The sequence below is a fragment of the Desmodus rotundus genome, chromosome 11, assembly GCF_022682495.2.
Source record: "Desmodus rotundus isolate HL8 chromosome 11, HLdesRot8A.1, whole genome shotgun sequence".
Taxonomy (NCBI): Eukaryota; Metazoa; Chordata; class Mammalia; order Chiroptera; family Phyllostomidae; genus Desmodus; species Desmodus rotundus.
Genome location: NC_071397.1, coordinates 60,626,800 through 60,638,799, shown reverse-complemented (window position 1 = coordinate 60,638,799; position 12,000 = coordinate 60,626,800). Strand labels below are relative to the sequence as shown.

Sequence of the window (12,000 nt, the reverse complement as noted above, 5' to 3'; positions counted from 1 at the left end):
CTCAATGCTTTCTGGTTTTCTGAAAGCGATCACTTTTTTTGTCCCATATCTTCCCATTAGTCGCTGCTTTGTTAACCAGATGAAATTACTCTGGTGGAGAAATCAGGGGCATTTTCAATTTGGGTGACTCTGAGAAGGCTGAGGCCATCTGTCTTCAGACAGCAGAATTTTTAGGTGTAAAATCAAGAAGAAATGAACTCACTTTCAGTATTCTCCTCCTACTGGCACAGCCATCAATGAACAAGGAAACCTCAAATTGTGATGGCTGAGCATCCCTTCTTGCACCATCCACCAAGGCTCCACCCCTGACCCGCCCCCAGCTCTGGCCCCGCGCTTCCCAGGCAAACTGGCTGTAAGGTACACAGGTGCCCATGTCAACACGCTGCACTTAGGGACAATGGTCTGGACATGCATACACATCAAGTGTCCTGGACCACACCTATTTTCCCAGTGTGGGGTAGAGTTGTTATTCTCGATTTTTTGTTGTAAAAACAAGAATTGAACACTGTCAACTGAAAAAAAAAAAAAAAAGACTTGAGCCCTATCTAAACACTTAGAGAAGTTGGTAGGTAGGCTTGGTTTTTCCTCTAGGAACTTTCCCCTGAGACGACTGAGGTGGATAAAAGAATTTTATCAAGCCCTGTAATGAAGGGACCAATTAGCCTATTCTCTTACAGGGGCTTAAAGAAAATGTGGCTCGAGTCGGACAGGCTGAATTTGAATCTTGAATCTGCTTACTAACTTGATGATCTTGGGCAAGTTATTTAATTTCTGTCTCAGTCTCCTCATCAGTAAAATGAAGGCAATAATAATTGTCATATGGATCCAATTTAAAGAATGCTACTAAAAAACATTTAGATGACAGCCTGTATATACAGATGTGAGCAACTGCTCTTCCTGTGTGCTCCACTTCTCCCCCCCAGGCCTGCTCCTCGCTGGGTTTACCGTAAACACCCCGAGGGCAGGCACTGCAGGCTCTTCGCCTCTGTGTCTCTCCAGCTCCTGGGAGCTGTGCACAAGTTTCGTGAATGTTCCTTTCTCTTCCTTTCCTTTCCATAAAGAGTTAATAAACCTCAACTGGATGTTAGCATGTTTGCTGCCCTCTTGGAAAAGGGGGAAAGCTCCAGGCTCTGGGTTGGGCAGACCTAAGTTGAATACTGGTTCCCCTACTCACCAGCTCTGATTTGGATGACATCTGCAAGCCTCATCTTCCTCCTTGGTAAGAGGAAGATGGTGCCACTTCCACCAGGATTGGTGGGAGGCGCCAAATCTGGCTATCGGGCACACACCGCACATGAGAGTGTCTCTTCCCCTTACTGAAATTCTGGACTCACTATCAATGGCTCACTTGGCATTAAGCAGTATCCCCTGCTGGGATCCCAAGTTGCACCCTCATCCACTGCAGTGATGTGGCCCTTTTCTCCATCAGAGCCTCCCACTGTCTGCAGAGTTGAGCCACCCACCAGCTGAACTGCTGATTTTCTCCAAAGATCAGGAGACAGCAAAGCTGGTCAGTGATACTGGAAGCAGGCCCTGGGGAATGCTGTTTGGTGACAAGTGAAAGAAGAGACCCCACGGGCAGGAGCTATGAGCCACTGTTCCAACACTCTGCCAGGCACAGGGGGCTTACTGGCTTCGGCTCCGCTGGCATACGTATGTAAGGAGGGTAGTTTTTATTTTCATCTTGCAAATGAAATCCCGCTGTTATCAAGAAAATTTGGTGAGTTGGGACACTCTGCCTAGGAGTATACCAGCTTCAGGAAGTTGTCCGGCTTACCTTTTACCAAAGCCCTTTAAACCTCATGATTGAATATTCACCAGCCTTGAGTACCTTCCTGCACACATCTTCCTCTTTTTCAGTAAGGTGAATCACAGAGGTGAGCGTAATAATAACAGTGTAATTAAGGAGAGAGCGGTTCAAGCTAGGTTCAGGACTGGGCTTCAGCATTAAGAAAGTGACCTTGGGCGTGACACTTACATGCCGTGACCCGCTTTCCTGAGCTGTAAAATGGAAATGAAGTTGGATCAAAATGATGATAGTGACCACACAGGTGTATTGTAAAACGTGTACGATTAAATCACGAATATCAACTCAATCTCTCTCACCTCTACCTGGTGGAAAAACAAGAACAAAACCAAAAAGCTACGGAGAGGTGCACTGGCTCGTGGGGAGGATTGCCTGGGCGGACATACAAACCTTTTACTTATTCTGATTTCTAATTCGGAGGCACCTCCTTTTGAGCGGAGGCTCCAGGTCCTCGGGCCCGGCGCTGAGCATGGGCGAGGAGATGATGCACGGCGCCAGGGCCGTCTTCTCCGCGGGTTTTGGCACAGGCTGGATCACGCAGCCCGTCTTGGGCAGCATCCGCAGAGCGTAGGCGTGGTCCTCGTCCGCGGGGTTATTAAGGTTCGGGTCTGACTTGTCGCCCCCCGCCAGGGCCTCCTCCCCCATCAGCTTTTTGGCCGCCTCCCCGTCCAGGTGGCAGTTGGAAGCACAGTTGTTCTCCTTGACGGACTCCAGCTCGCTCACTGCGGGCTCTTCCGGCGACAGCAGCTTCTTAGGGGGCGCGGGCGGCGGCGGGGGCTGCTCGGGCGGTGGCTCCGCGCTCTTGGAGCCCTCGGCAGCGGCGCCGCGCGTGCCGTTCACGATGACGTTGCAGGCCGCCGCGGCCTCGGGGCCCGCGGGAGCGCCCGGGCCCGGGTCGCCGGCGGCGGGAGGGCTGCAGTGGCCGTCCCTGCAGCCGCCGCAGGTCCTGCGCTCCGCGGCACCTGGCTCGCGCTCCGCCTTGACGTGCGCGTGCAGCGCGCGGTGGATCACGTTGTGCAGCCGGGCGCGGTGGCCCACGGTCAGGTCGATGACGCCGTCCTGCGGGCCCTGTAGCACGCCGGGGAAGCCGAGCTGGCCGCCTGCTCCCGGGGGGCTGCTGGAGCGCCGCGTCAGGTCCACCACCTCGCCTCGGCCGTGCTCCGCGGACGCAGGTGCCAGGCTCAGGGCTTGGCCCGAGCAGCCGGGCGGCGAGTCCGCGGACTTGGACGAGCCCTGCTTGGAGTCCCGGGGGGACAGGGAGTGTCCGCCTGGCTTGCCTCCTGCCGCCGAGGAATCGCCAGGGGCGCTCGGAATGAAGTTCTCCCCGTTGCTGGAAAACCCGTTGGGGGGCTTGGAATCATTGACGTGAGGGATGGGAATAGGGATGGGGATAGGCACAGGCAGGGGCACAATCACGGGGTATGGCACGAGCAAGGTGGGGGGCGGCACCAGCGGGGCAAGCGACGGCAGCCCGAAATTCATCATCTGGGGCACAGGCATCGGGCCATTTGGCATCATGCTCACTGGCGGAAACGGGAGACTTGGCAAGGGCGCGCCCGGGGGTGGCGGGGGCAGCAGGCCCGGGGGGTTCCCGGGCATGGTAGGGGTGCTTGGGGGATGGATGTGGGGTGATAGCATGGGCCGGTGCATGGGACTGGAAGTGGGGCCCAGGTTCCTGGGGCCGCCAGGCGGGGGGCCGATGCCTGGGAGCATGGGGTTGGACAGCGGGCTGTTGGGGTTGGAGGCGTGGTGCGGCGGGCCGCGAATGAAGGGCGGGCGGATCTGCTGCATGATCTGTTGTTCCATAAAGATGGGCAGCGGTACCGGGCCGCGGTTGGTCATTACCATGGGAGGGCTGCGGGGCGGGACGCCGAGGGGAGGCCCGATGCTAGCAGGTGGCTGGACAGAGACAGGCGGGATGTTCGCAGTCTCACCGATGGGCATGGACTTGGGCACTGGCGTGGGGATCTTAGTGACAGAGCAGTTGGCAGTGTCAGATGGAGAGACGGTGGTGGACGCCGATGGGCCAGGGCCCTGGCTTTGGCCAGCTGCAGCCACCGGGGAGGGGGCCTTCCTCCGAGCATCTGTTAGAGGAATATTCCAAGAGTCTGGAGTGAGCAGCTGCACCCCGGTGCCTTCTGCTTTATTTTCCAGGGGAGGGTGCAATGTGCTGCACAGCCCAGCTGGAAGGTTGGCCTGTGTCTCTTTGTAGAAAATGTCCATTTTGTATTGATTGAGACATTTTGCACTGCAGAACTGAAGCCGCCTTTCCCCGTCCCCAAAATCCAGATACTCTTTTGTGTGTCTTATGTGCTTACACCAGTCGCACACCTACAACACAGGAATAAAAGGAAATAAGTAAGATAAGCAATTCCCTTCGGTAGATGGCATTTCATGTTTCACGTAAAGGTTCTTTCACACTTTATCACAATTTTTCAAACAGGCTGCAGTGTTTCCCTCTAAAAGGTAAAAGTCTTAAATGTTTGTAAAATGATTTCTCCTTGGAAGCCAGAATTGCTTTAGTAATATTAACTCTTGAGAACAGCAATTGTTACCATCCCATTTAAAAAATATAAGAAATTGTGTTGTCTCCTTTATGGTAGATCTGACCAAAAGGAATACACATACCTGCCCACACATTTTCACTTGTCAGAGAGGCTCATTGTAAATGCAAATCTAAATAGTTTTGAAGAGAAGGATTCTCCAGAAAGTTCAATGGGCTTTGAAGTATAGCCCCTTAAAATTCTCCTCATGCAAAGTCACTTTCCATTATTGACTGTGTTCGATAATGCAGTTGGAAGGGGTGCGCTGTGTTAACCAATAACACAAAGCGCTGAACATCATTATGTCTGCCTTCCAAGGGGAAACTTGGAATTAGTCATGAAGTCTGTGTGAGGTTCAGCTATTCCCAACCTGTGATGTTGCGGCAAGCTAGAATTATTTTTTGAGCTGTTTGCCCACTCTCTCTCAGTAGTCAGAATTTTTGGTGACATTTCTTGGCATGCAGTCTTATTTAACAACTTTTCAAACAGCAGAGAACGTTTTCCAAAAGTTGTTATGGCTTCCCCCTCCCCCCCCCTTCAAATCTACTTACTCCTGGCAAAAGAAGGCATCACCAAATTTATTTTAAAGTTGGGCTGTAGAACTAATTAAAGGCTGAGCGCTTTTCCCAATTGGAAATCACTAGACATCAAAGTTCAAAAAATAGTCATTCTCGGCTTCAGAACCCATTACTTTGGAGAAATTATTGTGATTTCATTAACACATTAATTTTGCAACACCATCAGCTCTCACAGATGGTGAAGGCATGATCTACAATTCAAATATGACTCTTGTTTGCACAAATGTCTTTCCTTCATATGGCATTTTAAACAAGAATTAATATGAGTAATCTTGCCATAGCTATAAACAGATAAACAGATGTCAAAATTTTCAATAGTTCTTTCAGGGCCTTACTTTTTTGACTGAACATTACACACACAATTTTTTTCTTTTTCTTATCCCCCCCCCCTTTTTTTTATCATTTCCTCAGCACTCAATTCATACAGTAGCAGCAGAATTCTGAAATGCAGTGCAATGGTGAGTCCATTGAATTTGAGCCGCTCCTCACTAAAGCCCTGGTTCGAATGCTGCCCTGAATGGAACCCTGTTTTTGTTGAGGAGGGTCTCTGTTGTTCTCCCGTAGGTGCATGTTGTTTTTTTTAAACTATGATAAATTAATAGCATTAAAAGATGATAAATTGTAATAATGGCTGGTCACATCAACTATGCAAAAACAACATATGCTGGGCATTTGATTACTCATCTCATTTAACTCTCAGCTTTCTGTGATTAGAAACGGTGGTGGCATGCTAGCGTGTGGCTGCGAGTGCGCACACTCATGGCAGATGTGGGTCTGCGAGTGTTAATTCACTCTTTTCCTTCTCACTTTTTTTCACTGATATTTGCAGGTAATATACTTGGTGATCTGAGATTGAATAAAAAATATTTACTGGCACACATTAGTTTTTTGTTTGGTCTCACATCAAATTACCCTTTCAGTAACTTGTTGACAAAAATAATTTGAATGCTCATATACTCTTGTGTTTCACTACAGTGTTTCAGTTTTCTCTAAAAGTAAGGAGCTTTTCAACAGAATCATAGCTGAGATGTCCACTTTACAATAAGTACAGAATTGCTTCTGATGAGAAGACACACAGAATCCATCAGACCCTAAAAATTATCATCTACATAAAGATTAAATAAGCTATAGTGAAAACTTGACATGTGTAAGTTATTATTTTAAAGATCGGACAATTTTTATAAAGCTAATGTACAATGATGTGACATTTAAGTTCCAATATGAAATAAAGCCTGATTCTGTTTCAACACTAGGCATCCACAGAAAGCCTAAAATATCAACTTATAAGCTTTAAGTGAAGGATCAAGTATAACTTCTTTAATCATGAACTAAAAAACATCAACACTGAGTTAAACTAATTAAAATAATATACCAAAATTTCAGGCATATTTCTTTTGGAACTTCTTTTTTAACCATAAGGGGAAAGAGTTTTCTGAAATCCTTAATTGGTTTTTAAATTGCCAGATTGAATTATCTGCCTCCAGAGGATTCCTCTGTTTCCTCAAGCTAAATAAATATTTTCAAGTGGAGTCATAGAAGATAATCTAAAAATAACTTAAATGTTCTCCCTTCATTTTCAATAATCCATTGATGAGTAAGGAATGCTCACAGAACTACCCCAGTTATCAAATGAGAAGTCTCCACCACATTTTGTCTATTTCCACGTAACAAGAATCACAGACATCGAAGTTCCAAGCAAAATTCTATTTCATCACACTTTGCAGTTAAAGCAAAGGCCTAATACTTAGTTACCTGATTTTCCACAGTGTCGCAAAGTGCTCAGGTAATAGTGTGGCAGTGACTGCCACACTAACAGTGTGACTGCCTCACTTTGGGTAACGTGAGTGTGAATGTGTGTGTAGTATCCTTGCTGTATTACATTTCCGTTCAGAACGCTGTTCTAAAAATACAGAAAAGCCATCTTTCTGAGGAGGCAAAAAATTATTAGTGAAAAAAATTGTCACTTAAGAAATAATGAATCAAGTCTGTCTTACAGGACACACCATTTAAGATGAGGTCAATGGCTTTATGACACAAATGGCTGTATCATGCGAGGCAGTAAAATGCAGTACCATCATTCATTCGACGGCTAACTAATGACACACTTCTAGTAATTAAAGATTTCGTCAGAAGAGCCTGAGCTGATTACTTAAGATGTGGTGGTTAGGTGAAAATATATACTGTAGATCTCTCTCTTTAATAAAATAGCGTCTGCATATCCACGAAATACACAGCATGTTTCTCATAAACTCGGGTTTTCTGAATTGTGGTGTCATGGGATATCCTTCCCTTGTTTTTCCACAGATGGCTTTTAAAAAAACCTAGCGAGGCATTATTTTTTCCTCATTATGCCAAGAAGTACCAAAATTCCTTCAGATATTTTAGGAGATAAAGATTAAGAAGTGCAGAGCTCAACTCACTGGGCACTGGGATGATTTCCCCCTGATTCCACCCCGGCTTTGTTTCTGTTGGAATCCAGCCCCTTCGGTTCCACTTCTCTCCCTAACAGGTCCCAGATTGGACAGAGCTGAGGCTGAAGCTGTTTAACGATGGCAGTCTGGGGACCGAACAATCAGCTCTTGCAAACGCCACTGAGCGAGACAGCTGAAATGCTTCGTATCACAAATACATAATGTATCACCAGGACGACAAAAAGATCACAAAGATAAACAAATGCGTACTCCATTCAACCCCATCACAAGAGCAGTCTTCCCAACGATTAAATTCACCTTCCTGGGATGTGTCCAATTCTAAACAACAGAATGAACATTTCCTTTAGTCCATTTAGACTATTTATATTTTGGTGGCTGCCTGCCAGGGTAGTACTTATAAGCTCAGTGGCCTGATGGATTCACTCCTTTCCTGTGAAATAAATGTGTGGCAACCTACACCGCTAAACTGCTCCAAAGACACTGCCTCAGCAGAAATATCGTTCGATCTTGATATAAGAAAACCGAAAGGCAGGACTTCTGGTTCCTATAACTCTTTCCATCTTGTATTTCCCCTGGAAAGAAAGCAAGCTATTCATGTTGGCAACTGAGCCTTTATTTTTATATAAACGTCCAAAGTCAAAGCTGAAGTATGCCATGAGGTTACCCACATGGGCACAATATATACATTCTGCTGGGATTAAAGAGAAGATCTGGGTGAGTGGTGGGGAGGGACAGGGTACCTAATTAACACATTAATCAGCTGTTGGCGGTGGGAGTGAATCCATTCTTTAATGGAGCCCACCACTGCCTTCTGAGTGGTAACCTGGCATCAGGCAATACTTAATTAAGAAATCCTTTTGCTGAAATCTTTCTTATCAAGGCAAAGACATTTTCAGCAACAGAACAGTAAAAAGATATTCAACAGTTTGAAAAACAAAACAAAACCTTCACGTGCTCTTGACTTTCCACAAATATAGGACCCAGGTAACAGTTCAGAATCTGTAGCTCCTTAAGCAAAGTTGTAACTTGCAATAAGATGCTGGTTTCTTAGATCTTGGCCTGTTAAATGTGGCATTGATCTTGTACACCAGGCCAGCTCAAAAATTCATGAGCTCACCCAAGGATAAAGCACAGGAGGACAAAGAGACATGAGGAGGGTGATCAGCGTTTCGGAGGGTGTGGGATGTGCCCTATCTGTAGACAGTCACCTGACAGATAGCAGGAGTTGAGGGCCTCAGACTGGCCCCACCCAAATACTTGCTTCCAGTTTGACCCTGGAGTCCCACGGTCCCACCATTAAACTGTTCCTTTGGTTTTGGCACTGCTTCCATCAGGACACTTGGGTGGCAAAGGATGCTATGGAAAACACGTGGGATTTGGAATCAGAAGATTGGGGTTTGGGTCTGAGCTCCATTATTTACCAGCAGTGAAATCTTATGAAAAGCTCAACTTCAGTTTTCCCCATCCGTGAATGGAGCTAATAGTAGTAACAAGTAATACCTGTTGTGTCAGGCACGTCAGTAAGCTTGTTGTATAGTGTTTTCTTCAGTCCCTAGCCTGTCTGCCTCATGGTTGCTGATGTCCTAGGAACATCCTATATGTTTAAGTTCATTTTAAGTTAATGGCTGTGTGAGGAGGAAAAGAAAAATTTTGGTCCACAGCTTTCCTACAAGCCTGCATGGTTTTGACATAGAATGGAGCATGCCGCACCTCACAGACGCCAGCCTCCCCCCACTGCCGCCCTGCTTCCTGGGAGACTGTCCCAGAGGTAACTGAGGGGCTGTCTGCAGCGATGAGGAACCGTGTCCAGCTGCCCACCATCCTGAGAGTGCTCTATTTAACTCCTGCCGAGCCATATTCTTTTCCAAGGCTGGTCAATCTCTAATTTAGGCTAAAGCTGATAAAGCAGCACGGTTGCTTGGAAATGAGTGTTAGAACCATTAAAATAAATAATTCCTCTTAGGCTCAACTGTTGTTTGAATAGTGGAAGCCATAAACTGTGCTATTCATGTTTTATTAAAAAACAGAGCTGATGAACGATCTGCCTGACTCATTACATGGCAGAACTGTCTTCCAAAGGCAGGGCCAGAGCCATTGTACCCATCACAGGCCTTTAAGACAGGATGACCCAAGGCCTGCATGGCACAATGCCTGTGAGGATGCACCTCCGTGGAGGGGGGAGGGCGCATCAAAACCTGATGGGGGGATGAAGCCCAACATTCCAAGTTTCCTTGCAAAATTAAATTAGCTGGTGTAGGAAGGAAAAAGATGACCTAACCATAGATGTACAAAAGCTATACAGAAATCAGGAGAGGGATTTAGAACCAGCAATGGCTATTGTTTTTTTTTTTTTCTTTTGTTTTTATTTATTTATTTAAAGCAACTTCAGCCCTGACTGGTGTGGCTCAGTTGGTTGGGTGTCCTCCTGCAAAGCAAAAGGTCTGGTTTGATTCCAGTCTGGGCACGTGCCTGGGTTTTGGATTCAGTCCCCGATTGGGACACGAAGGACAGGCAACAGATCAATGTTTCTCTCTTACATTAATGTTTCTCTCTCTCTCTCTCTCCCCCCTCCTTTCCCCTCGCTCTAAAAATAAATAAAATCTTTTTTTAAAAAGCAAATTCATGGAAAAGTTCATTTTCAAAATAAGTTTTCTGTAGGCTTAGATTCCAATATGATGATGTTTGATACATAGTTCTTTTTATTTAAGGGTTTTATTTGTTTTTTTTGTTTTGCTTTGTAGTTTGAAAGCCTCTTTCTCCTTTACTCTCTGCTCTTCTCTCTCCTCAAATGGGATCTGGACCTCTAGGACAGGCTAATGAGCACCTCTGTCAGGATTTAAAATATCAGTAGAAAACTGCCCTGGAGGAACTTTATACCAGGACTCAAATTCTACTTATCCTAGAAGTTTTAAGTTGGATTTCAGAAATCGTGGCCCAGGTCTAGGGCAGATCCTTCCCTTTCTCATGGGCCGTGATCTCCGTAAGGCAGAGCAGAGATGGGCTTGGTGTTCAGGATCTCAGTGAGCACTGAGAAATGGCCCATTACTGACCCAAGTTTCTATTTCTATAGCCAAAGAGATGGAATCTTGGCCTGTATTCAGTGACCACGTGTCCATCCTCACAGCCAAACACATGATTCAGAAGAAGGTGATTTTTCCCTTTGGTTTGACTTATTAGGTTGCCTGAGAACATTAGCATGTTATCATGAAACTCTCTGCTTTAAGCTGGATCAAGGCAACTTACATGTTCCTAACACAAGTTATCCAGATGGAAAGTGAAAAGTTCAAACACTGGAAAATCTGGTTTACCTCGTGCCAACTGTCAGCCTCTTTGTTTTCCAGTATGTGGCCCTGAGAAAACACAGAAATAGCCCAAGACATCTCAGAGCCATGAAATCTAGCCTTGAAAGGAACCTCAGAGGTCTAGGCCCTTTGTTTAGCCTCCAGCTCCACATGGGGTCAGGTACTTATCACTCTGAGCCTCAGGTGCTCAGCCCTAAAGTCAAATCATCCCTGGTGAAAGCACCGCCTGGCAAACATGTGAGGGAGAAATGACCAGCGAGGAACTGCAGACGCGGCAAACAGGCCACCTGACAGTGCGGAGTGGCGTCCCACCCTGCTTCCCAATGCCCTGCCCTGTGGCCTGACGTCCTCCCCTTTTTGTTTCAAAATCAACTCCAGACGTGGTAACTATGACCTTCCCTGGAAATTTGCCATCACGTGATCCAATTTATTCATGAATAAGTGAACATTTACTGAGGAGCCACCACGTGTCAGGCACTGTGCTAGGAACTAGGGGTATGAGTTGAAGTAAGAAGCATCCATCACCTGATCTCACACAGCTTATTTTTCTTTTGCTTTTATTTAACCATCTGCACATTTTAATTTTGTTTTTATTTAATCATCTTTGTTTCAAAGTGAAGCTTAAGGAAAAGCTGACCTCCGATTTGTAATGTTTTTATTTATTCAAAAACAAGTACTGAGCTGTGCTAAAAAGGCACTGGACTGTGAACCAGCACCGGAAAGATTCCGTCGCTGCCCTCCAGGACCTCAACGCCTGTCCGCTGACAGTGGCGGGAGCAGTCTGCACACACCGCCTGCCCCAGAAGCACTGCGCTCCACGCCCTCCGTCAACAGACTTCTTCTAAAGGTTAGAATTCAACTAATAGTTTTTAACTAAAAAATAGTCGATATTTGTTCTGCTACCCCAACTACTCTTTTTTTTCAAATGTATGTCTTGAATTTTTTTCAGGTTTGTATTTGCCTTGTTCATTGTAATTCTTCTTGTTTTCAAAATACGAGGAGGGATCCAAAAAAAACGAACCCTGGAATAATCTTCTGGAGGGCGGACACCTTGTAGCACAGGCTTCCCCAAGTAGGTAAGTGTTCTAGGAACCCATCTGCATCAGTGCAGAGCTGGTGTTGCTGTGAGAGGCTGAGTTTGACTTCAGTGCATTTTTTTTTTTTGAAGACGCTCAATGCATTCGCTCATTTCATGATTTATGAGCGCACCTCCCACACTGCGCTGAGTGGTTAGCAGTTTTTGATCAAAAATGGCATGACCCTTGTACCTGTAACCCACCCTCCCTATTCACCCAATCTTGCCCCAAGTGACTTTTTTTTTTTGTTTCCCTGGATGAA

General features: G+C 46.1%; 1 protein-coding gene across 3 annotated transcripts in view; it reads right to left on the bottom strand.

Annotated features, from left to right (window-relative positions):
* Positions 1–12,000, bottom strand: part of SOBP (sine oculis binding protein homolog) — a 158,441-nt gene that overhangs the window by 17,119 nt on the left and 129,322 nt on the right. For all 3 annotated transcript variants that reach the window (XM_045188651.3, XM_053913585.2, XM_053913586.2), the window contains one exon: positions 2,198–4,138. In XM_045188651.3, the coding sequence (XP_045044586.2) occupies positions 2,201–4,138 (1,938 nt within the window). In that variant the 3' untranslated portion in view covers positions 2,198–2,200. The remainder of the gene's footprint in view (positions 1–2,197; positions 4,139–12,000) is intronic.